This window comes from Catharus ustulatus, chromosome 3 (genome assembly GCF_009819885.2).
Source record: "Catharus ustulatus isolate bCatUst1 chromosome 3, bCatUst1.pri.v2, whole genome shotgun sequence".
Lineage (NCBI taxonomy): Eukaryota > Metazoa > Chordata > Aves > Passeriformes > Turdidae > Catharus > Catharus ustulatus.
The window spans coordinates 33,814,434-33,841,573 of record NC_046223.1 but is presented as its reverse complement, the minus strand read 5'-3'; the positions used below and the strand labels follow the sequence as shown (position 1 = coordinate 33,841,573).

The following is a 27,140-nucleotide window of genomic DNA, read 5'->3' as shown; positions in this document are numbered from 1 at the left end:
TATCTGTACCAATGCATGAAAGAATTCTTATCAGGGACTGCTGCTTCTGTTGTAGCTTTTCCTCCTCTCCTAAGCATTGAACTTTTCCTTGGATACTGAAAATCAAAGGAGATGGAAAGGAGAAAAAATAAATCAACTGATACACACAGAATAATGGAAATCAAGATCAAATTTTGCACTGTTTGAAAGGATTGGGTGTGTACATACAGGACACTTAAAATCACTGCTATTGAGACTGATCCTTTGGGTGGTTAATTGGGAGCTTTAGTGGTCTTTTGTTTTTTGTAGTGTTTTAAATGTCACTAGGATCTTCTTTGGAGAGGTAAAGGCTTTTTTACCATTATAAGAACTAAGATAAGAGATAAAGTGAAGTAACTCCTTTGTAGTGCATACCCGTACTGCAAGAATTCTAAAATACTAAAGGGGAGATAAAGCATTCAAAGCACCAAAGCACTAAAGCACCAAAGGTGTAATAAAAATAAAATTTAGTATGTACATCTAAAAACCGATTCACAGAACATGTCTTGTTGATTTAGATGCCTGTATCTTCTTTAGAAATCTTAGTTTAATCTTTGCATAACACATATATAGCCAAATATGATGATGAACAACTCCATGCCTTTTTTTTTTTTTTTACTAAAGGTTGTTTGTAATTCACAAAGAAGAAAATTAAATGCTTATGTATGTATAAAATATTGATCTGCTAGGCATGTCTGAGAGAAGTCAATCTTCACAAATGGCAATCATACTGATTTTCATTAAAACTTCAATTTTTTTCTTAATTTTCAAGAAGAAAAACAGTCCTGGAATTAGAGAACCTTGCTTAGATTTCAGAGGTACTTACTATTTTTCAAATCAGTGTCATAACATAGATTATAGAATTTAAAGCTGTGAGTCGCTTTGCATTCTTCATCAAAGGTGTGACACTACAAACATAAAAGATAGATTGAAGAGCATGGATAGGATGGAGAGTAGCAGAAACACATACAGCATGATTGTTGATTTTCAATTAATTGCTTAGAGGATTCTCACAGAGAGAGAAACCCTATACTCCAGTTTTTACTCCTGGAGCAGCCAGTGTTGGTAGCAAACTGTGATAGCAAAGTCCCAACAGGGTACGCAGAGCATTTATTTGTAGATCTCTCCTGGCAAAAAGTGAATTGACAGATGTGTGTTACTAAGTGTGTCGCATTATATTGCAAGAGCAGAGAAATGCACTGCAAAAAATTTTTTTTCTATCCAAATATTCAAAGTTTCTTAAACAGTTATTCCTTGCAACAGTCCATGGGATGACCATGCTTTTTCTGCTGAAGCAGCATTTGTTCTGTGCACACTAAGAATTCAGTGAAAGTGCTTTAGCAATGGTGCTGCATTCTTTAGATGCCTTGTATACGTGTTCTATACAATTCGATACTACAGTGTCTTGTTTGAGATAAAAACATTATTTTTGCTTTCCCAGCCATAGTAAGTTCTTTGTTTGTGAGTGGGGCTTTTCAGTATTGCTGAGGAGTGTCTCCCAGCACTGCAGATTCTTTCCTGAGTGAGGTGAGGCCTCGCAGGGAGAGGCTGTAGTCTGCCCATGAGACAGACCTTGTGCAGAGGAATAGGCAAGTAGGGAAGAAGAAGGATCTTATTCTTTTTGGTGGTTTTGAAATCTGACCCTAAAAGTGTTTAGAAATGTAAGACTTGCTTTCCACTTCCTGTTGTAATGGTGTGCTGATTGATATAACAGTGATTTCTTACCTATTTTAACCTACTGTGAGATCATAAAAACATGGTTTGTATATGTGATTCAGCTGGCTAAAAGAGTTCATTAAATGTTTTTCTACTTGTCTAAATATAATTGATCTTGTCATAGAACAGCAGAATGGACTGATGACTTTCAGTTCTATGTTGTATTAGCCTTACGCAGTCTTAAACATTTAATCTTCCTCTTTGCCTTGTTGAATGCCTTTTCAAATAGTTTTTTTCTCTTTCATTTTTAGACACAGACATCAGTGAGTCTGGTATTTCTGTTAGAAGTGCTGGTTCAGCTGCTTCTTTGACCAGCCAAGGTGAGCGAAAGAGGAGGACACTTCCACAGCTTCCCATAGAGGAGAAAGTAAATGAAAACTCAAAACCAAAAACTGTATCTCATCAGAGGTCAGAAATAGGTGAAAAGCAAGACACTGAACTTCAGGAGAAAGAAACTCCAGGTCGTGCCTCAGATGCTAAGTCAAGCAGAACAATGAATGGTCTTTCACCCAAAGCTACTGGAGACAAAGTTTTTTCTTTTCCCAACTCTTCTAGTAAAGAGAGAGTTGAAACTTCTGTGGTGAAACAAGCTTTAGCAAAAATTCAACAAGAAAGAAAGGAACAAGGACACTGGACACCCTCAAAATTGTCCTCTACAAAATCTACTGCAAACCAGTTTGACAAAGGTAGAGAGGAGATTGTTGTGTCACCCAAAAGTTTGGATAATCAAGATAATGCTCCTGGATATGTTACAGATAAAGCAGAAATTAAGTTGGCGCAGATTGAGGGAAAAAGAAGAAAAAATGAGGAAGTCATTAGAGGACAAAGTCCTAAAGTACTTGGAGGAGAAAAAAAGGAATCTTCAAAACCTTTAGTGAGGCAAGGAAGCTTTACTATAGATAAACCTAGCACAAATATACCTATAGAACTTATTCCTCACATTAATAAACAGAGTGGTTCTGCTGCCCCTTTAGTATCTGCAAACAGGTTACGTGACAGAAGTGATTCAATGGACACTGATTCCAGTATAGATACAACACTCATTTTAAAAGACACAGAAGCTGTAATGGCTTTCCTTGAAGCTAAATTGCGTGAAGAAAATAAAACTGATGAAGGTCCTGACACTCCTAGTTATAACAGAGATAATTCCATATCACCAGAATCAGATGTCGATACAGCCAGCACAATCAGTCTTGTTACTGGTGACACTGAAAGAAAATCCACACAGAAGCGGAAGAGCTTTACAAACTTATATAAAGATAGATGTTCCACTGGTTCCCCTTCAAAGGAAGTTTTAAAATCTTCTACAAGTGCCAGAGAAAAGATGGAAAAGAAAACTAAGAGTCGATCTTCAGATGGCGGGTCTAGAGCTGACGCTCGCAAAGCTGTGCAATCCAGTGGGAGAATGAGACAGCCATCAGTAGATTTAACCGATGATGACCAAACATCCAGCGTACCTCATTCTGCCATTTCTGATATCCTGTCATCTGACCAGGAAACCTACTCTGGCAAATCACATGGAAGAGTTCCTTTTGCCTCAGCAGATGAACTTGGACATTCCAAGATGGAAGGAAAGTCAGCTAAATCAAAAACCTCTCCTGTTGGACTTGGGCAGTCTAGTAAATCTACCACTCTTCCAAGACCTCGTCCCACAAGGACTTCTCTCTTGCGCAGAGCCCGCCTTGGTGAAGTCTCAGACAGCGAGCTTGCTGATGCTGATAAGGCTTCGGTAGCTTCCGAAGTGTCCACTACAAGTTCTACGTCAAAACCTCCATCAGGGAGGAGAAATATTTCCAGAATAGACTTACTCGCTCAACCTCGCCGAAATCGACTGGGCTCTTTATCAGCACGTAGCGATTCTGAAGCAACGATAACCAGAAGCACTGCCTCATCACGTACCCCAGAAACAATTATCAGAAGTGGTTCAAGGTTGCTCTCGGGAGGAGATAGCACTAAAGTGTCTGCTAGAACTCGAGCCAATAGCATTTCTCGACTTTCAGATTCAAAATCCAAATCCTTGGCCTCAGCTCATAATTCTCCCTCAGGTATGTGAGATTATTTGAAATAATTTTATGCAATACTAGATGTTTTTAATGTATGGATTTTATTAAAGAAATTGTTTAAGAAAGAGCTCTTATGAAACTATTGAGTTTTAGTTGGTGCAGTCTCTTTCATTGGAGTAAGAGGCTTCTGTGGCACGTCTTGTGGAGGTTTCTCATTTAAAATCATAAAGACAAGAAATGTTAATCCTTTAACTCTTTGGATATGTTTTCATCTTGAAACCAGTAAAACAGAATTGAATTGGAACAGTCACCTGCATCAGCAGTCATTTGTTTTAGTGCAAAAACAGACCCAAAATCTCTTCACTCAAATCATGTTAGTAGAAGTTCACAAGGTCAGCAACACTATTTAGTACATAGAAGATAAAAGATTTATTTATAAGGTAGGCTTGTAAATAGACAGTCTGAGATTTTTTTATAAGAATAATAACATTCAGTTAATGAATTGAAAAACTATTTGCTTACTTAACTGAATATAAAATAATTTATTTTAAAGGGTTTTCCTTATCTTGGATTATTTCCCATTCTGTGTTCCAAATAGTGGCAAATTATGATTTAATCATGATTTCCAGAGCATGTTGATCTTTTTTTGTGTGTGGTGGTTACTCTACCTTGTCTTATATTTGGAAGGAAAAATCTGTAAAATCTATGAATTTTAACCTACTATTATGTTAGAAGTTAACATAACATTCTTAGTGCAAGCAGTGTGAAAACTGGTAGGTTTTTTCAACAATATTAAATCTATCAAAATAAAATGAGAATTAAAAAAGAGTGAACTTTCTGTGAAATGAGTATCTAAAATGTCCACTTGCATTCGAAATTGTCATGCTACCAGATTTATCATATTTACAGTCAATCTCAGGATAAAATTAATAGAGTAACTTCTAGTGCTGTAGTGCACTGAAATATTGCTACATCCCATTCAGACTTGATAAAACCCACTATGATACTTAATTTCCCACACTCCTGCTGTCCTTTTGTTTCTTGTATATCATAAGTGGACCATGTCAGGATTCTTAGCAATGTGTATTCCCCAGGTAGTTACTTTTGGCAGTGTCATTTATTAACTTAATAGAAACTTCTGCTGAGATAGAAATGAGGTATTTGCTGCACTGTTGATTCAGAGTAGAGTTGATTCTGTTTGATACTGTGGCAGGTGTCTACAGAGGTATCCAAAACAGGTGACACTTCATATAAAAATGTGGTCTTTCCTTGTAAGATATAATTGGAAAAGCATCACATTTTCAATTTTATTCAAAATTTTGAATTGATCACGCAGGCTGAAAGGTGGCAATGCTAGGATAGGGAAGTGCCAGTTAGGACTTATATATGTTTATTTTAGTAGTGAATACTAGTTCACATCATGATAATGCTCATTTTTGAAAAGTGCAGATGTTTATCACTTCGCTGCTTTTGTTTTTCACAAAACTCTCTATGAATTTTGAGTTTTGTGTACACATGAAGAATTGCAGGCTTCCTAAACTTTTCCCACGTTGCTGCATTGAAGTGGCTTACTGCTTCTGTTAAGGGAAGTGAGTGTACCTTTCTCTTCCCACTCTGTTGATAATCTGTCACTTTGTTGCCTTTGCTAAATGTTCATTTCCCTGTGTCACACAGTCGAAGTTCACTGTAGCTGGTATAAAACAGTTTTAAAGAGAAAAACTTTGCCATCTCCTCATGGGTACCCCCACATAATAATCTAGATAATTTAAAAAGACCATTATTAGAAAAATCTGCAGTAGTAATAGCTTCTGTTTTATAAAACTTTATCAGTTAATGTATATCAACAGAGAAGCCTATCAATGTAAAGGCCATAATCTGAAAGCAATTGATGAAGCAGTCAGATACTTTCAAAACAAAATGACCCCTAAATAAACCAATTAAGTCTTGTTGCTATATAAATAAAACATATTATTACAACTATTTAGGATTTAGAGTTCTGAATCTTGTCTGTATCAGTAACATTTCATTGTATAATTTTTTTACTGATTTATTTAGATTATACTTTAGGAAAATCTGAATTGCTTTGAAAGTGGTGTAATCTTGTGTATATAGGAGTGTATATATAAATGCATCTTCAACTACATATAGGGCACTTTTCATTCCTCAGTTTAATTTTGTTTCTAGAAAAGTCAACAATTCAGTAAATTTCAGCACTTTTGGAAAGTACTAATGAAGTGCTTGACTAAAGTGCCTCAACTGTTTGAATGTATTTTACTTCAGGCACATTTAATCAAGGCATAACAGGAATGGATCTTCTTCTCTCCCTGAGCCTAGAAAAACTGGAAAATGAATTATTATTACCAGTATTGGGTTTGGGGTTTTGTTTCCTTTACAGAGAACTGGCTGCTCTCAGAATGTTACATAGGTTCCGTGGATTATCTCATCCAAGATCAGTTAACACTACCACATTGTAGATCAGTAAACATTGGCAGCCTCTTAAATCCAGCCTACAAAGAGAAAGTTATTTCTGCACTTACCAAATCAGTATTCAGATATATATATACCTGTAAAAAGAGAGCAAGAATAAGATGTAGTTTCTGGATTTTTTTATTGTCTTGTATTTCATGTGGATGAATTGCAACATGTTAGGGTTAAAATTGTCAGAGCTAGCAGCAAGTCTTTAATTTCAATAATAATTTCTAATCGTTGATGCAGTGAAGTATTGCTTACTTTTATATGAAGGGGCAAGCAGATAAATGGAACATCTTGGGTGAGAATTGTCAGCATTCAAGTCATTACCAGAGTGTTTCTGTGACAGGAGGCTTGATAATTGACAGCACTGTGAAGACACATGGAGCAGAATTGGTTTAGAACTTTATAGCACAAGTAGTGAAATAGCTGATCGAGGCACTGCATCATCAAACAGTAGAGTGTGATCAATAAAAACAGAGGAGAACAAAGACCTATTTTCACAATAGAGGAAAATTGGAGATGATGTTACAGAAGGAGCTATGTATTGGGAAAACAAACGGCAGGATCAGACCTCATGCAAAAGTGCTAAAAGCTGCAACTGTAAAATTCAACATTGAGTCAGAACAGAGGGACCTTGAGCAGCCAGTTGTGTTTGGCAGTTCTGCTGGCTTGCTAACGTGGCTGTCATTGCAAATAGCTGGCACATAGGTTGATCAAAGCAGTTGAGGTAACTGTGGGGCCAAAGAAATTGATAATGGAGAAAAAACCAGCACTTACTTAAGTACATTTCAGTAGTAGGAGCTTGGAAATGAATACACCTTGAAAAGTCAGTGCATCAATGAGAGCAGAATTTATTTTTTAAGGAATATATTCAATATAATTTATTCTCAACTCTTTGAATTGAGAGTATGTTGTCCAAATCGCCAAACTTGCCAGCTTAATTGTTCTCAGGACATTACACATCTCACAGAGTAGTCACTAAATTAGGTTTGAATGCTGATTATTTTAGGCAGTGGTTTGGAGGATTTTCTAGTTAGTGGTACTGATATTCACCATCTTTGGTGTCTGAGATAAGCAACTGCACAACAGCTTTCAGAAATGTACATAAACTACAATGACATTTTGGGCTTTCATAATTGAAAGATAGTATTAAAAGCATAAATATGCAAACGTATAGCTACCTAACTGGGAAACATGCTTGGATATGCTTGTCATGAATTACTTAACTTTGAGATTTTTACCTCTAGGCCTACAATAACTTTGTCCTCATATTAAAGAGAAACACATTGATTATATCTAACACCCCAACATTTCAAGGCCTTAAAATTTAATGGTCTTAAAAATAGAGGGTTTATGATACTATGTAATGTGACAAATTATTGTTATTGATGTCATTTCAGTTAGTATCTCTGAAATGTTTAAGCCTTTACAAAATTCAGTATCTTTGATTGAAAGTATAATCTTTTCCTAAAAACGTGTCGGTGGAAAAGAGGACCTAAGACTAATCTCATCAATATATTTTATTTAAGCAAATGCTTCTAATCTGAATGTTTTAAATCGAATTAACATGATAAAACACTATTTTGTACACAGAGAAATCCAAGCTTCTCCCAGACCCAGACCCTGATGTTGAAACTTACAGTGGTAGAGTACTAGAAATCAAATCTGTTTCTGATATTTCACTTCTCATTCAATTTTTAGTTTTTAAATATATTATTACATATGCTCATTGTACAGTGGTGAGTTGCTGAACTATCTCACTTGAGAGATTTTAAGATAAATTTTGTAATTATTTTGAAGAATATAATTTGAACTGGGACAAATAATTTAAACAAAAATTGATGAAAAAATGTGGGCCCAACTCATAAATCTCTTTGGACTTTGGTCACACATTACTTGCATGCTGTTGGTGGGAAAATGTACTTTTTCTGCTCATGTTTTACTTCCCTAAAATCAAACAACTTTTAGACCTCCAAAAAGAGATCAGAAAGTGATTGAGGAGACATTGTTACTTTCTACAATAAAGTTAGAAATTTTTTTTAAAAGTACAATTTGAAACCTGCATTTAAACCTGAAAAAATTACACAAGCATATTTTTGTTTTCAGCAATTGAAACTTCATTGTTTATATGAGGGAAGGGATGTAAGCTTATACACCAATGTCATATTCTACATACCATAATCTTCGCATCACACAAAAATTACTTCCATTATTTGTTATTTAAATTCATATAGGTGTATGCTTAATTTGTAATGTTGGGTTTTTTAATGTAGCAGGAGAAATCGTTATTAATTCTTGCATTTTTTAATTCTGAAAAGCAATTTACATAATTCAATTCTATTATTTTTCAATCACCAATAGGTTGTCACACACTTACTTCATTTTCTGCAGTACTTACAGAGCCTCATGAATGTCAATGAATGTGAGTTATTAAATCCTCTGCAACAATTTAGCAGGTTGTGGTGGGGGGGATTTCTTTACACTTGGTGGTATCCCTTCCTGCTGGGAATGTTTGAGGACAGCACATCTGAAATTTGTTTTCTAGACTTCAGTAATTCATAACAGGACAAGAGCCTCAGTTCTCCTGTGCTTCAGGCTGTCCTCAGCAATGTGGCTGCATAATTCTTTATGTGCTGCATGTCAGAATATATACTTCTTTCTCTGAGGCTACTTTTCTTATGGATTTACTGCAGATTTTCATAACACAATATTAATTTTACATAATTTTTTTCTGTACTAAACACATAAATATAGAGTCATTAAAGGTTGGAAAAGACCTATGCATCATCTAGTAGTTTTATGCTTTCCTTATGTAAGCATGCATTCCAGACTTGGTGCCAGCTCCATCCTTCCTTCATATCTCTTCTAATTTTTTTTTGTGCATCACATAAACGTTTGAATGAAATTTGGGAAAAAAATCTGCAGAAAAAGTGCAATCTGACTATATACTTAAGTGTTAATGAATTGGGCCCTTGTTTTGTAATACAGTTTGTTTGAGCTCATGTAGTCACTGACTTTTATATCTTACTTCACTCATCACTATACAAAGAGCATTAGTTTTATGTTTTTATTAATCAATATTTTTTATTTAACACAAATTCTGTAGCTTTCTTTTAAAGACATAGTAAATAAACCTTTTGTGAGGTACCTGGGGTTGGATAATGAATAGCTGTGTATTTTTGTGATGTTACTGAAATAATGCTGTTTTTCCTTCTTAAAGATGCCATAATAATTCTTTTTTAATGATTAAACTAATTTAGTAAGTGCAAGATGGAGGCGCTTTCCTACAGATTATGCTTCCACCTCAGAAGATGAATTCGGATCAAACCGTAATTCCCCTAAACATACCCGTCTGCGTACCTCTCCAGCCCTGAAAACCGCGCGACTGCAGAGCGCTGGGACAGCAGCTCAAAGCAGCAACACATTCAAGCACAGGATAAAGGAGCAGGAAGATTACATTCGTGACTGGACTGCCCACCGGGAAGAGATAGCAAGGTTGGTTTGAAGGGAGTGCCCCTAAAATAGCGCAGCATTGTACCCAAGCACTTGTACAGGTGCACAATAGAGGACAAAGAGAGCTGATGGGTTTTCTGTATCACTACTTACTGCTTCCCTTCACTAACTGAATGGGTAACTTAAAATTCTTCTTATGAGACTGGCAGACAGAACACTGACATCACCAGCACATCTCTTTTTAGTGGAAAATGATAGAAACATTAAATGATTTCTGATAGCCGAATCCCAGAAGATAAACTTTCAGTTGCATTATTGGGACTTGTAGAGGTACTTTGTGTATTTCCTGAGGCTGAAGTGTATGTGATTTTGTACTACCTCTACATATTGAGATAAAATTTCAGATCAATCACAGGTGACAGAGAAAGAAAAAAGTAAGCTTTGGAATGTGAGAGACCATGTTCTCATTTTAATTTTTGATTTATCAAGACATTATTTCATGTTAGGTACTTTCTGATTTAAGTCATGTATATTCACAAGTAATTTTTTTTTTGTTGCAAGTGCATGAGATTAGTATAGCAATACCTCTGTTGTTGCTGGTACCACTCTGCTTCAAGTGAACCAAGGAAAAGTTAGTTGCACATTCTGGTAACTAATTATTCCCATATCATGCAACACCCAGGCACTGAAAACTTCAGAGAGCTTGCACAAACATGTAAATGTTATTTAATTCCAGAGATTTTCACAGAACTTAATTGGGAAACCTAAACAAGAAATACGTTTTCCTTTTAAGATTAATTTTAGTAGTGCAGAGTATTTTCTTAATACTGTGGAAGTGTTTTGCTTACTGTGATTAATTATTTTTTATTTCCAAATCTTGGTAATATTTTTCAGCATGTTTTTCTAGTGTGATCTGTGCAAAGGGAAGATGTAGAGGCCTGAGAGGCACACAGAAGATACCTAAGGGAGTCTCATAGTATCTGGATAAATAATGAAATAAACATTTTCAAAATCATCTTCCTAGGACATCTCTGTCTTTTCAGAAGTCTGGAGTTAGAGATGGTTGTAAGAAAGATTGTGTTTATATGGGAAAAATAATTGATAACCATAGCATATTAGCTCCTCCTGATAAATAGTACTGCTGAGCCTCTACTTCAGTGAAACTTTTTGGTATGTTTTCCTCATCTAGGAGAGATTTTTCCTGGAGTTAATTGATGATTCAGTCTAAACTCATTTGATGGTTAGGTTTGCAGGTTTTTTCTTCGCTTGGGATTCTTACCTTTTACTAAATTGATGTATTGGCTTTAAAATTTGTTCTAAAGGCTGTGTACTTATCTTACCTCTTCAAGTTTGTTTTTGGTGGAACTGCTAGGAGACTCAAAATGGTTTTGACAAATGTTTAGGTTTCTGTAGAAGTTTCACACGACCTGCATAAAATGAGTTTATTTAAAGTAAAGTAGCATTTAGCAGCTGAGAAATTCCGGGTTATTGTCATCTGTTGCCACTGCTTCCAATACCAGTTTTAACCTCTGCTGAGAGCACTTGCTGTAGGTCACTAGTTCATCCTCTCTGTGCTTCTATATCTTCGTAGTGATTCACATTTTTGCTCCCCTGGGTTTAATTTTAACTTCTGTCCTCTCTAAAGTACTTTTTGTCTCTACTCCTATTTCCTTGCTAACCATAGCCTCTATTATTGCCTACCCTTCTTTTTTTTTCCATCCCAGCCACCAGTCCAGCCTCTGTGTTCAGGGTCTCTTCAACTCTATTTAGAGTTTTTGAAAAATGGTTATATGCTGTCATTAAAATTAGTTGATTTTTTTTGTTGTTGTTGTTATTGAATAACTGATTAGATTAGGCAGGTGTAAGGATAAACCTTTCATAAAATACACGTGTGGCAGAAGATAGTGTAGAAACTGTAAGGCAAACATTTCATTGCATCCGTGTTACCAACCTACTGTGTTCTAACTGGTCCTCCATGGCTGACCCAGTTTGCACTTTTCACAGACTTCGCAATTTACAGATGTTAATAAAATTGAAAATTTGAAAGAGATGTTTAGAGAAATTTCCTGGAATGACTAAATTTGATTTAAAGCCACTTTGGCGTGGAGGGAGTTTACACCTTAAGAGTAACAAGAGTTTCACATGTATTTTATTTAAGGATGTTAGATTATTTTTATAAAATCCACTGACTCAGTATAGGAAGTGTAACATAGTAGTCTAAGCATAAAAATGCTTTTAGTAATCCAATAGTTCAGCACAATTACAGATATCTTAGAAGTATTCCTATTTCCTTGTGGTTTTTTCTAACAATGGGCATTCTTTCACTACAGGTAAATAAGAACTAGAGTTCCAGGCTTTTTAAAAAGATGGTCATGCTCTCTCTCCATCCCAAGCCTTGTGTTCTCACCTTTGTGTTGGAAACTGAGTTCCCTGAGGAGCTGCGTAGCTGCCTGAGTCTGAGTAGATCTGAAGCAGTATTTCCTGGAGTGGGCTGAGGGATTTAGGGAATTTGAGGTTTATTAGTGTTGCCTCTGTGAATTATTTTGCCTTGTATGATTGCTAGGTCTGATGCAGGAGGCAGTAGAGATCTGCAAGGCAGCCTACAGTTGTAGCAGAGTAAACAGTGTGTACCTAAAGCCTAAGTCTCTTGTCCCTGATTACACAAAACATACTCCTTATATTTAAGCAAAAATTTCTGCTTCTGAAAGTTAATGTAGAATTACTTGAAAACTTCATAAGTCAGGGCTAGCTCACAGCTACTTTCTGATCTTCTTTTTCACAGTGCTTCTTGCTAAGTGCTCTGTATTGTTTCTATACAGAAATATAATTGAGTACTGGACTATAGGTTACTATCACATAGAAAATTATTCCAGATTTTCTTCACATGACTGATATTTGACTGTGGTAATTATCTACCAAGTTGCTTGCCATCAATGTTAGAGTTGTTTGTTCTGATACTTCCAGGGTTCATTTGAATTAATTTTTATATAGAGATCTGACACTTTGTGCAATTTTGATTTCTGGGTAACAACTCAAATTAAGTGTTTGTGTCATGTTGAAGCATTGTTGATTTCTATGAAGAGTTAAGTCTTTATAATTGATGCTACTTTTGATTATGGTATTTAATGACATTTCTCTTCTGGAAAAATTGCTGATAGTTGAAATCATCTATTTTCTTCACAACTGCTCATTAAATACCAGCATTTGTCCCAGAAAATCTAATGTGAATAGTAGCAATTTTTGTATTTAAGGAAAAAGATGATTGTATGAAACGAAGGAAGGAGCTGTTTTAGTATCTCTACTACTAAGAATATTGGACTTTTAATGGCAAGTGTAAATTACCACATATTTGTCTACACCCTCCTTCCAATTATATGTGTATCTAAGCCACACAAAGTTGCACTTCATTGCAGATTGCTTATCAATCCAGTGCCACAAAATCCAGTGTTGAATTTGGCTGGAAATTTCTCTAGTTCCGTTCACCTTTCTGGTTGAAATTATGTACACTTAGTCTTAAGTTGTCTCTAGGCCAGTTGTGTCCATTGTTTTTGACTTGAAGACAAAGTGAAAATTAAGAGCAGAAGGAATAATTGATCTCTCTGGAGCCCAGGATGTGTCACTGTCACTTGGCTGTGCACCTCCTTCCACTGGAGTGGCAGGTGCTGCTCATCACCAAGTCCTTGGTGGCACAGAAGTGGCACTGTCAGCTTTGTGCCTTCAGTGCTGCCTTTGCAAAGGGGATCACTTGGCAATCTGCTCTTATCAACTCTGTGATCCAAACTGGAGATTCAGGGTGCCATAGTAAGGGCTTTTAGCTTTTGCTTTGTGGGGATTTTTGTCTTGCTCCTGCCTTCTTTTGGTGTGTCCTGGGGAGGAGTAGCACAAGCAGAGCAAGCCAGAGCAAAGCTGGTTTTCGGATGCGGTGAATCAGAAGGGGAAAAAAAAGCAATCTTTGGCTGAGAATTCAGCTGTATTTTTGTAATGCTATCTTATCCAGGTTTTTAAAGGTATGTTCTATTTTTACTACTGGAAAACTTGTCTTGATTACATTTGAGGATGTAGGTATTGGTCTGGAATTTCAGACCCATAAGCAGCTTGATCTGCGTGAGGTGCGCAACTGCTAGAAAATCAGAAGTCCTGAAAACATTTTTTTTCAAGTAACAAACTAAATTAGAGATTAAATGTTTCCTGAACATTTCAGATTTACTGCCATGTTACACAACTAATCTATGCAGTATTTTCAGCATATTTCCTATGCATCCTCTGTGCTGGAGATACTGCATATTGCACACATCTGTCTGCATCCTAGGAAGAAAACAAGGATACTGTCTTTTGAGATCACCTTCCACCTTCTTCCTCTAGAAAGGCATGCTATTAAAAGCTTCAGTCAAAATTTGCTTTTATGGTTCTACAAATAATCTTTCTGTTTAGAAAGGCATGCACGTTTTCATAGCACTGTTATCAAGATCTAGAACTTACAAGATCAAAGGCTGCAGACTGGGCTCTACTGGTCCAAAAGTATTTGTAGGGGAGAATGTAACACTCTCTTTATTACTAGGATCAGTCAAGATCTGGCTCTCATCGCACGGGAAATCAACGATGTAGCAGGAGAGATAGATTCAGTGACTTCATCAGGCACTGCCCCCAGTACCACAGTAAGCACTGCTGCCACCACCCCTGGCTCTGCCATAGACACTAGAGAAGAGGTAGGAGATCTTCATGGAGAAATGCATAAGGTTCTTCCTTTTCTTTATTTCTTTTGCTTTTAGCATTTTGCATAGCCTTTTTAGTTACTTCCACTCAACCCGTATGCATGATCTCTACATTGTTTTTTTGATTTGAAGTTCCTTTACATTTCAACAAACAACCCAAAAGTTATTTTGTGAACACAGCTTGTCAAAAGGATGCATACTATCTGTCTGTCTCTTTTTTTCCACGAAACATAGGACAAGATAATTATTTGTTTCTTGCTTGTCTGTAGCCTTAGATACTTTTGGATGGTATCTAAGTGCATTTAAACATAGCACTGTGTATGCACAACTATATATAAATATATACATTTACAGTAATTTCACGAATACAAGCCGCAGCAAGAAGACTAAAATTTTGGTGGAAACCCGAAAATGCGGCCAATATTCCGGTGCGGCTAATCTATGGACAAAAATGTGATATCTGCCCTTACCTAGTATCATGCTTGTCCAGTCCCGAGCCAAAACAGTCTGAAATCCATGGTTTCCCGTTGTTCCGACGATGAACCAATCAGAGAACAGCTTATTGCCTGCCTGTGGATGGCGGCGTTACTGAGGGGCGGGGGGTGTTATCGGGGTGAGTTACCTCGGCAGTTCGATAAAAGTGTGTGATATTTCTCTGTACTTTGTAAAGTGTTTTCAGTCTTGTGCGGCTACGGGGCTGGCTGGGCTCGCAGGGAGAGGGCTGGGGGAGCCTCTCTCCCCTCAGGGAGAGGGGTAGAACGACCACTCGGCTCGCAGGGAGAGGGCTACAACGGCCGCTCCCCCCGCGGGCTGCGAGGGCTAAAACGGCCGCTCCCCCCGCCCGGCTGCGGGGGCTACAACGGCCGCTTCCCCCCGCGGGCTGCGAGGGCTAAAACGGCCGCTTCCCCCGCGGGCTGCGAGGGCTAAAACGGCCGCTTCCCCCGCCCGGCTGCGAGGGCTAAAACGGCCGCTCCCCCCGCCCGGCTGCGAGGGCTAAAACGGCCGCTCCCCCCGCCCGGCTGTGGAGGCTACAATGGCCCCTCCCCCCGCGGGCTGCAAGGGCTAAAACGGCCGCTCCCCCCGCGGGCTGCGAGGGCTAAAACGGCCGCTCCCCCCGCCCGGCTGCGGGGGCTACAACGGCCGCTCCCCCCGCCCGGCTGCGGGGGCTACAACGGCCGCTTCCCCCCGCGGGCTGCGAGGGCTACAACGGCCGCTTCCCCCCGCGGGCTGCGAGGGCTAAAACGGCCACTCCCCCTGCCCGGCTGCAAGGGCTAAAACGGCCGCTCCCCCTGCCCGGCTGCGAGGGCTAAAACGGCCGCTCCCCCCGCCCGGCTGCGAGGGCTAAAACGGCCGCTTCCCCCGCCCGGCTGCGGGGGCTACAACGGCCGCTCCTGTGCCAGCACGGAGATGTGGCTCCGCTTGGAGCTCAGCTGCCTGCCTGCGTGGCTAAGTGGCTGTTTAAAGGCAACACGGATCCATTGGGAATGCTCGCAAAATGACCACACTATTGTTCCTGTCTTTTTCGGCTTGTAAATAAAGGGTGTGTCTTTTTTCACTTGGAAACAATGTTTCCGAGGTCGGCAGTAAGCCAGTAAGCCCCGGCGATCCCGCAATTGTGTTACTAAATGACGACTTTGTGAAAGTTCGCTGCAAACTAAAGTGCGGCTAATATTCCGGGTGCGGCTTATCTATTAACAAAGGCAACAATGTTGCCAACACACCAGCAGTGCGGCTTATATTCCGTGCGGCTTGTATTCGTGAATTTACTGTAATTCTTTTCTTAGCTATTAAAAACAAAAAAGTCCCTCTTTTTACAGGTGACATAAAACTTGCATCTTCTGAACACTGAAATACTTAGGTACCATCAGTTAACTTTAGATTTTCTTTCTTAATAACATTGTAAAAAACTGCCTTGAAGTAAGTTTGCTTTATGCTTCTAGTAATTCTTATTTTCTTTGCCTACCTCTGGTGTGCCGTTCTATGAATATATTGACTAACGTGTTCTAGTAACCATCACAGGTCTAATGCTGGTAAACATGTTAATCTGAATTTAAATCACCACTTTCTACCATGTTAATTCACCATAATAATGTGTTGTAAATGTTTAATGCATTTTTTTCTTCATAGTATTCCTTTCAAAATGTGTTTTATTCATTTTTGTGTGCATAAATTTCGGTTAATTCACTAGTTACTGTGGCTAGTTTAATACTGTCTTTCTGTGGAAAAAAAGATATAAACAGCAATAAGAAATCTATGAGCTGGGTACTCAGAAAAATTATAAATGCACTCACATCGGTTTTGGGTTTAATTCACTTATAGACTGTGACTAAGCTTTAAAGAAGTAAAATGCTCTTTTTCTCAGATCCAATTAAATCACTCCATTGTGTACATACTGCAGGTGGCAGTATGTCCTTTAGGTAGTGTAGGTCTTTCTGTAACACTGTGACTAATTTGGAAAAAAACTCCTAAATTTCAGAGTACTCTTCTTTATTCCACAGATATGTTCCATTAATCAACAGAAGAAATTATTCAGTACCAGTTTATAGGTAGCTATTATGTTACCTGCCCATAAGCAGAATTTCAGTGGGGTAGTCTAAATATGCCATGTATGTCTAGTACTTTTTAAAAAACCCAGATCTTGTTCATTCCTACCTATGAGATGCATCATTTTATACTGTAGAAGACAACAGAATTATTATTATGTGATAGACATCTTATAAACTGTTTCAGGACAAAAAACCCCAGTAATCTGATTTTTGGATGTATCCAGTAGATTTCATGCTTCATTTTTCTTTTATCCCGCAGTTGGTGGACCGAGTATTTGATGAAAGTCTCAATTTTAGAAAAATCCCTCCAATAGTGCATGCGAAACCCCCGGAAGGGAATGGTCGGCCTAGTGATGCCAGACCTCAGCTGACAGAGGCCCTCGATCCCCCAACAATTACCCGCAGGAGGACTTGGAGCAGAGATGAAGTGAGCACACAACAGGATTCTCTCTAAGAATGGGTCAATTTTAAGCTTTTACAATTATCTCCCCACTTAATATTCCAGACATTATCCTGTCTCTCCTACCTCTAACAGGTGGCTATAATACTGGAAAAAAATGTGTATTTTATTGGCAAAATGTTCACATATCATTGTATATGATACTAATTAAAACATAAGTAAGATCTTTTATAGTTAAAGATACCAAAATGTATGGAATTGTTACTATTAAACTAATAATATCCTTTTTTATTAAAAACTTATTGCAGGTTATGGGGGACAGTTTGCTGTTGTCCTCAGTCTTCCAGTTTTCTCGCAAAATAAGACAATCCATAGACAAAACAGCTGGCAAAATCAGGTGGGTTGGTAAAAATTGCTCTTATTGCTGAAGATGTCTGTTCCTATCAACATTCCCAGCACTAAAAAAGATACATCCAGAAGAAATGTGTGTCATAGGAAATTGTCTTTTAAAAAAACACTGTTACCTATGGCATTTTTAGCATTCAGAAGTATTTGCAAATAATACTTTTTTCATTATTCCTTCTGTTTATTTCACTTTACATGAAGAGGAATATCAGGAAAGTTTTCATGGACAGGACATCCAGCAGTGGAGCTGTTCCACCATATGCAATACTGTGCAAAATTTTCACAACCAGTGTGCACATCTTGTAAAACTCCCTTCCCTAAAAGATAAGGTTAAAATGTTGCTGAACTGTAAAATTTGGCCCTGTAGGTTTGCCAAGTTGTTTGTAAGGATTTTTCATTTTAAGAAGAAAAAACAAATTGGACAGAGAGCTGTTTCAGTAAATCCTTCTGAAAAACAGCTTGCTCTCGAGGCAATGGGATCCCTATTGACTTCTAAAACAACAGATATAGCCACCTGTCATTTTTAATTGAAAATTCCTGCTTAAATGGTTCGATTTCTTCATAAGATGTCATAGTAGCTAAGAGAAAATGTAAACATGTCAAAAATGGTAACATGTTGCTCTACTTACAGTTCCATTTAACTTGAATGTGTGAGTGTACAACCAGTGACCACTTTGATTGACAAGAATAAGAGAAAAGTCTTAAATACAAAGTTCAGGATTGTGTATTTCAGATGTTCTTCAAGTAAGGTTTGCCTCAGAAAGGAGGGAAAAGCAAGAGAAGAAGGCAACAAGAATTTATAAATATACCCTTTTAACTTGAAAAATATGGTTAGGAAGAGGAAGAGCAAAGAAGACAGAGATGACAACTACCCAAGAAGTTAAAAATAGCTAAATGAAGTAAAAAAGATGAAAAAGGAAATAGACTTCCTAAATTTATTGTAAAAACAAATTGGCTGTCCACTTTATAGTTTAAATAACAGTTTCAGAATTTCTAATTAATGCTTTCATTTTGTTCTGTTGTTTTTTAATAAAGTGACCAATTAAATTAGAACCTTTTAAATTTTAAAAGAGAAATAAGAACATTAGCTCTAAAAACACCACATACAGAAGTAAAGGCACTGATCACATCAAGAAAGAATTATTTTAACAGAACATAGCAAGAAGGTAAATTTAAAATCACACAATATCACAATAGGTTGTTTGGTTTTTTTTTTTGTTTGCTAGTGCTGTTTGCTGCTAAATAAAACCTTATTTCCAGTGTTCCTGCTGATTTCCAGAGTGATATAAATGCTATTATATTAGAGAAAGTATAGCTGCATAAGATTGTCTGTATACTTAATCGAATATTTCCAGAAGTTGTTTTTTTTAAATTATGATCCCGTAAAGGACTTCATTATCTCTGCTTTATTTTCTTCTTCTTTTTTTAATCCGTATTTGAACTCTTCAATGGCCTCAATATTTTCCACTGTATTTGAAATTTCTACTACCCAGGTGTATGGCTTTGCAAGCTTTTTCACTCCCTTATAGAAAACATGAAAAATTTGCCAGACCTCTGATGATGAATTTTTTTAAAAGATGACCCTAGTTAAGGCAATAACATGTTTCATGCTTTCTTCACTGCAGTTCTGATTACTTTTAATTTATTTATTCCTTCCCCAAGAAGAAGTATGTGTTAATGTTCATTCCTTGTATGCTTTGTACGTGAATACACTCAAGTCTGGCAGAAGTGGTCACTTGCCTCCATCCCATGAGGATGTGTCATCAAAGTAGCACTTCCTCACAGTGAAACCTCTGACAGAAATGCATTCCACAGCAGCAGTGAGCAAAGACCTCAAAGGCAGAAGAGTTAAAATAGCTTCTGGAAGTTTTCTACAGACATCTGTGTACTGATAAAATAAGGCAGGGTACATATTTTGCAAAATTACATATTCTTGACAGGATAATAATGGAGAATGAAATCCCCTGTAGGATATACATAAGGGAAGAAAGGTGAACAGAAATGCAGTATTAAGGCTCACAACTTTCTTTCAAATTCTTACTCTTTGTGACGTTCACTGTATCATGAACTTCCACCTAAAAAATTACTTCCTCAGAGACCTAGTTACAGTAATAGCTTCTTTTAAATATACTGCTCTTGAACCATGATTTGAAACTACGTGGTTTGTTTGCTTAGCAGTTTTACTGTAGCTATTTTTGAACTTTTAACTCTGAAATACCAATTAGAGAATAAGTGGATTTGTGTCATCATGGTGTCACTTCACAGACCTTAAGTATCTTTACATTGTTAGTTTTTTTATATTTTCTTTTCCAGTTTTGCCAATGAAGATAGTTTAAATTATGTTTATTATATGACATTGAAAACAAAATTTTTATCGAGCAGGGAAACAAAAGATAAAAAATGGGAATCTCCCAGTATGCTTTGTGTTTTGAGGTTTTACAATTAGAAGTGACCTCTTTAAAAATCTAATATAAGTGATACTCATACTACTAGGAAAAAAAAAAAGTATATATATACACATAGTGTACATATTGAGACTTTTAAATAAATTTTTTTCTAGGAATTTTTTTTTTTCGTTTCCTAAAGTGTTTTTTTATTAATATAAAATACAAATGTAAAAGTTTAATTCCTTTATCTTATGTTTTGCTATTATTGTAAAATGCAGTATTAATGGGGAATTTTCTCACTACAGTAAAATAGTTTGCTTTTAAAAAAAATGTGTCAGTGCTGGAGGAAAGAACCAGCTGTGTCTATATATATACCATCAAGTATTTAGCTACAGAACTGCTATTTTATTGTCCATAATAATGATTTTGCTGAAAGCCTGTATGCTTCCCTGGAAATTTAAACTGTATGGTTAGATTCCATCAGGTTTCAGTATTTTATATTTTATTTTCATTTACTACTCCTTATGCTGTTATCTCCTATCATGTTATTTAATCTTTCATTTTATTTTGTGGGGTTTTTTTCTATTTTAAACATACTGTTGGATTTCTTTCTTCTAGAATATTATTTAAGGACAAAGACAGAAACTGGGATGAAATTGAAAGCAAGTTACGAGCTGAAAGTGAAGTTCCTATTGTGAAAACATCAAGCATGGTATGAATAGTTACCTTTTCTGGGACTGATTATACTGCTCAGCTCATGGCTCAGTAATCAGTAGAGGAATGTGGTGTTTTCAGTGGCATAAGGACAAAAATCTTCAAAAGCCCTTATTTGGAGACTAAGTATGTTTCAAGAATAAACCTAAGTTTCAATAATTACTAAGACTTACTGTCTCATTAAGAAACAACATGGTTCAGAGGAAATTTTCGCATAAAGAATGCAGTAAAAGGGATTGAAACTATACATAGACATAGACATCAGTATGTATGTTTAATAAAAGCTAACAACCATTAGTTTGAATGTTAAATGTTTGAATGTTAAATTGCTTTTAATGAAGTTGTTTTGCAATCTAAAAACTACTTTATCTGCTAATAATTAATACTTAATATGTAATACTTAACACTGTTAATACTGATTATTAATATTTAGAGAAGTTGTTGTGCTTTAATGCATATTATGAAAATAATCCATAGACTCATTGTGGTAAAAGGACTTTTCAGGGAAAAACAATCCCCTTGGTTTTGTCTGGATGTGGTAACCATAGGTTGCCCACTAGAACTCCAGCTGTTTTATGTAATAGCCTAATTACATCAATCAGCTATGGTTTATGGCCTAATTCAGGCCATTTCAAGACCAGACTGTGTGAGAGTGTGAGGGGACAGAACACATGTTGTGTCTCAGTACATTTCTCCTCTGCTTCTAAACACAGAACATAGGGTTTGAAAAACATCCTTGCATGAGACAGCAGGCAGAGCCGAGCTACATTATCCACCTGCAGAGTCTACTGTTAAAAATACCTGTTTATAGAGGCAAGTTTTTTTGTGGAGAGAAAAACTGCTCAAATGTGAATACATTTGCTCTGGCATTGAACAGGCTAATACTTCTCTGTTAGCTCATCATCAGTTAATAAACTCCACCAGATTGATTTTTCCTGGAAATATAGAAGACTTGGCCTGTAATTTCTACAGAATGGTGTATTTATCAAGAGCAATCATTAGTAACTCAGTATTAAAATTTAATAGATTTGCTGATAGTTTTTGTGAAGTTTTTCAAAACTTAATTTAGCAAGTTCCTCATGGAAGTTTCTAATTTTAGAAATATTATAATACAAAGAGTTTTCCTTATCCCTGTCCCGAATAAGATCCAAACTTAGTATTTTCTGTTCTAAATGCCCTAAATATGGGGGTTTAAGGTACTCTTTAAAAAAGAAAAATGTTAGTTGTATATTTATTTCTAAATTCACCATTTTACTAAATTACTTTCAGTCTATTAATGCATTTCACACTGCTTGAAAGTTTATGGGTTGTTTGGGGGTTTTTTGTCTATGCACAGATTTTCAAGTTTCTGCTTAGAAACTTTGTTTCTAACTATGTTACTGTTCATATTTGAACAATATGTTCTTCAAATGCAGTGCAGTTTCTTTTACTACAGAACACTAAAGGACAGTTGTAAGTGATGTTTGTTTTGTCCTTGAAACATTTATGTCCAACTCAGTTGGAGAAATCAGCTTAAAGATATTGACTTCATAAAGATAATCAATCTCTTTGCCACCCATGAAAATCACAGTACTTAGTACAGAACACCTTTCTGAAATGAATTAATGGTTTTCTGAAATCAGTGTCTTGGAAAATTGTCAGCTTTAAAATACCACCGACAGCTCTTCTCAGCAGCTGGGTTTACACTATTCTTCAATGTAGGAGCCTTCAATTGTAGGATTTACATATTTATACTAATATAAATATGCTAATTCTATAACCAAGGAAATTACTCAGGGAAGTGGTTGCAGCACCAAGCCTGCCAGAGTTCAAGTACCCTTTGGAAAATTCTCTCAGGCCCATTCTTGGGATGTCCTGTGCAGGACCAGGAGTTGGATTCGATAATTCTTGTGGGCCCCTTCCAGCTCAGGATATTCTGTGGTCCTGCAGCTTAAGATGGGATACATTTAATCAATGATGTGTTCCTGAGTGCATTGCTGTGGCTGTGTCTGTGTTAGCAAGTAGTGCAGCACAGTGGAGAAAAAATGTGCAGAGGAGTGCTGAGTCCCCAGCACTGGGGTGCTGTGCAGGGTCTCATGGGCACAGGGCCAATGGGTGCAGACAGAACACTGATGCAGTCATCTCACTGACTGACTCACATCTCCACAACCTGATAAATGGCTCTGTTCCATTTAATACTGAGTTTATCCTGTCACTTCCCTTTCAAGGTCTGCTGTTACTTTGCCTGATCTCTACAGAGCTGTGTCTGTAAGTCTGTGCTTGAGCAGAGATGGCACAGGCAGATGAGCAAGGGTCAGAATGAGGATGGTAGCAGGCAGTCAGTGCAGAGGGCTCTGGCTTTCTGAGTGGGACATGGCTTTCCAGCCTCCAGCACTGCCACCCATGGCTCTCCAGCCTCCAGCACTGCCACCCATGGCTGGGCCACCACCAGCAGGGATGTTCTTGATGCCAGGAGGGACAATCCAAATAGTATAATGCAATTGGACAGGTTTGGGAGGGGGATTGTTCACTCCTGAGAGGTAGTTTAAATCTCCTTCTCCATACTGGAAATCTCCTTTATTTTTCCATCATGGTCTGAAGATGGGATAGGAAAGATTCAGATTAGATATTAGAAAAATATTTTTCACGTTGGAGTGATCAGGTGTTGGGACAGATTACCCAGGGGTGGTGGAGTCACCATCCCTGGAGGTGTTTAGGAGGCATCTAGATCTGACACTGGATGATGGTTTAGTGGTATAGGAGTTACAGTGGCAGTGCTGGGCAGACAGCCAGACTTAAAGCTTAAGGGTCTCTTCTGACCTCTTCTGATTCTGTGATAATGAAACATGGTTGTTTCTTTTCTAGGAAATATCATCAATCTTACAGGAACTGAAACGAGTTGAGAAGCAGCTGCAAGGTACAAATCTTTTTTCACTTCTCTCTTCCGTGGTTGCTTGCTTCAATTTTTTAATAGATATCTATATGTGTGTATATATAACATGAAACAAAATTACTGTAATTTATTAACATATATTCCTATTATCAGTTATGCACATTATTATTACTGCTGGTACATTTGATAAGCAAATATGGCTATTTTTTTTAAAAGCAGAAGACTAATCATATCTTTTTATATTGGATTAGTAGTTCCTTCTTATCATCATGATGTTAGTTGTAAATTTACTATATTTGTTATTTTTAGTATTCAGATTTAATCCAAGAGCATATCATTTTTTAAAAAAGAATGTTTCAGGAGGAGTCATTAACCACCTTTGGAGACAAATTAGTATTAAATGTTAGTACATTTTTGGAAATAAAAAAGAGAAGTTCTGTTAAATGTGACAAATATGTTAATAGTATAATAAAATGAAATGGTACTAGGTACTTCAGTTTGCCCCCACTGTGTGGATAAATGACTGCTCTTTTATACACATTTCATTCAATCATGGAATCAGCATCTGTGGCTATTTCCTGGGGGTGGGGTGGAACCAAGCATAATATAATGGTAACATCAGTGAGAAAAGCCACATAAATTAAAACCCTCTGTCAGTCCCTATAATCTAATTATAGATGGTTTATCATCTATGTTTCCTGTCCACACATCAGTTTGGGTTTAGTTTGTGCAGTTTCATTTCATCTAAAGTTTTAATATATGTAACTGATTTTGAATATATGTGTAATTTTACATCTATGTTGGATACACCATTTCTTTTTCATGGGCAGCACACATAAAAACTCACATCTATCATCATAAAAATAAAAGTGTGAGATAAGGATTTCCATATTTTTATAGTAACAGAAAATCATATTTTTTATGGCTTCTTCTCTATCCTTCTCATCTCTTCTTGATTGCTTAGCAATTAATGCCATGATTGACCCTGATGGTACCCTGGATGCTCTGAGCAACTTGGGATTTGGCAGCCCCATCTTACCAGCTCAGCCGAAGCCGAAGTCCAGCCCTGTTTCCCAAGGGCCCCGCCCGGCAGCGCAGCCAAACTGCCAACCTGAGGCTCGGGCTGCGCGTCCCGCCACCGGCCCTGTGGCAGCTGAATTGGAAAATGCTGAATCTGAGGCAGATTTCAGCATACATTTCAATAGGTTTAACCCAGATGGGGAAGAAGAGGATGCCACACTGCGTGAGTGACATCTCAGTGTTTGATACAAAAACCTTTCATGTGGAATGTTTAGAAATCACGGAAAAACTTATAATGTTTGTTTTTATAATTAAAAAACAAAAGGCTTGGTCAAACAGCAGTTGTTTTCTTAAACCAGTTTTCTTTAATTGTGATGCTTTGATTGTCACACAAATCCTTTTCAAATCATAAAGATATGCATAGATACCAGTGTAGGAAAGCAGATTGTGGCAGGTTTGCCCTTTGTGGTTGTGTGCTTTGCAAAAGAATTATTATATCAGCAGTTTTTCCCGTAATAGATTTATTTCTTTTTAAAAGCCATGCAAGCAGTCTAACATGTACTGAAAACCCCAAATCTGTTTGCCAAACTGCTCTGATGAACAGACTTCCTCCTTTAAAGCTTGTACAGAACTGTTGAACAGTTACATCTGATTCTGAATTAGATGATTTATATAGGAAACATTATCTTTGACTACAATGACACATTACTGCAAAAGTAAGATTTCAGAAAGCATCCATTCTCATGTACTGGAAAATCTCAAACAGTTCTGTGGTTTATGTAACCTTGTTGCTGCGTAAATTGTCTTGGGGTTTACAAATAAGTTCACATATTATGTTTGCACTAAGATTTGCTGGGAGTGGTAGGTGAACATATCAATATCGTTGAACAGCAAGCAGTGTTTTGGTGTACATAGAAAACTGATAATACTGTCCTTGTATTATCATTACAGTGTTTTAATCCACTTTCTGAAAAGACTATTTGGCACTTTTTGATCTTCTTCAAAAGTCTTTTTGATGTTAATGAAAGTAGAAGTATTTCATATCTCATTTCTGTCCAAATCTTTGTTGAAACTAACTAGGAAACAGATTTGAACTTATAGCAATGTGGGACATATTAAAGAATATTGAGGCAAATGGGCTCTCACCAATCCAAATGCAACGTAAGCTTACAGAAGAAATTGCTGTTAATTTGGAATGATCATGAGATGTAAAATTTTCTTTAGGGAACTTGGAAATAGAGTTGTCATGATTTGCTTGATCGATAGATACACTCCCAAGCAAATTATTTTATTTGCTTCTGTATATTTTCCTGTAGTTTTGCTAGTAAAGCTGTCCCTGTCTTACATATTTAAAAGGATTCTGGACGACGACTGCTAACATGGACATTTTGCTTATGCCACTGAAAAGCAAGTCTATTTAAAGTTTCCTATATAAGCCTATTTTCCTTATCAGTTGTCCCAGTAACTTAACATTTGGAAATAATAAAAAAAAAAAAATTAAAGTAAATTACTTTGTATTTCCAGAACACTGTAATTTGGAGGAATGTTTTTTCTGTTAAATGTAACTAATAGACTGGAATTTTCTTATGTTTGCATCAGTCTCTATATATTAAGGTTAAAGATACAGTTTTGCAGCTTTTATGAAATGGTCTTTAATATTTCAGCAATAATCCTATATGAGATTTGTTTTTAAAAACCTACTTTCTGTACGCTTTTAAATTGTACAGGCTTTCAGAAATCAGTAAAAGTTGGACCAGTTAATAAAGATGCAAAAACTTTTTTTGTAGAGATGTAAAAACAAAACCACTAATGTGTTGTATAATGGATTTCATATTTTCTTTAAAAAAAAATTAAAAGCAAACAGTCTTCATGTATGACTCAATACGCTCTACTCCAGCTAACTGTGGGAGCCTGAATGACACTAGTTTACAGACGCTACAGGAAAACTTTTTGAAGGTGCAGAAGGGCAAAAATAAATGGAAACTAGAGCTAGGTGTTGAAAACTGAGTGTACCAAACCATCACCATAATTCCTTCTTTTGTTTAATGCTTGGGAACATAATTTTTCTGCAGATTGAAGTGGAAAGTAGGAGGCTAGGAAGGATTAAAGGTGCAGGCTCTTCATACGAGATTCTGTTTGTGTTACTTCAGGCGTTTTTACCTTTATGTTATGTAATAAACATTTTGCATTACTATGTTATTATTTTGTATGGACATGTTCTCTTTATTTATTTTTGTTACATTTATTATGTATGTTATTTTGTTATATGCATTTACAACTCCATTTTTAAATAAAGTGTTTCTGGAACTTTACAAATCTGTGAATATGTAATTGAGAGGTGGGAAGTTCACACAATCCTTCTGCATACCAACTCGCCTTTACTGAAATAGGAAATGACATTTTTTCATAAATATCTTCTCTC

At 36.8% G+C, this 27,140-nt stretch overlaps 1 protein-coding gene across 7 annotated transcripts in view; it reads left to right on the top strand.

Annotated features, from left to right (window-relative positions):
• The window catches only part of CEP170 (centrosomal protein 170), a 98,606-nt gene extending 71,689 nt beyond the window's left edge, over positions 1 to 26,917 (top strand). For 2 of the 7 annotated variants that reach the window (XM_033054275.1, XM_033054269.1), the window contains 8 exons: positions 1,986 to 3,779; positions 9,470 to 9,704; positions 14,221 to 14,398; positions 17,180 to 17,347; positions 17,629 to 17,717; positions 20,731 to 20,824; positions 23,671 to 23,722; positions 24,663 to 26,917. In XM_033054275.1, coding sequence (XP_032910166.1) covers positions 1,986 to 3,779; positions 9,470 to 9,704; positions 14,221 to 14,398; positions 17,180 to 17,347; positions 17,629 to 17,717; positions 20,731 to 20,824; positions 23,671 to 23,722; positions 24,663 to 24,949 — 2,897 coding nt within the window. In that variant the 3' untranslated portion in view covers positions 24,950 to 26,917. Of the gene's footprint in view, positions 1 to 1,985; positions 3,780 to 7,802; positions 7,854 to 9,469; positions 9,705 to 14,220; positions 14,399 to 17,179; positions 17,348 to 17,628; positions 17,718 to 20,730; positions 20,825 to 23,670; positions 23,723 to 24,662 lie in introns of all 7 variants that reach the window. The other 5 variants (XM_033054272.1, XM_033054274.1, XM_033054273.1 and 2 more) reach the window with 5 other exon arrangements.
• Positions 26,918 to 27,140: the final 223 nt, after the last annotated feature.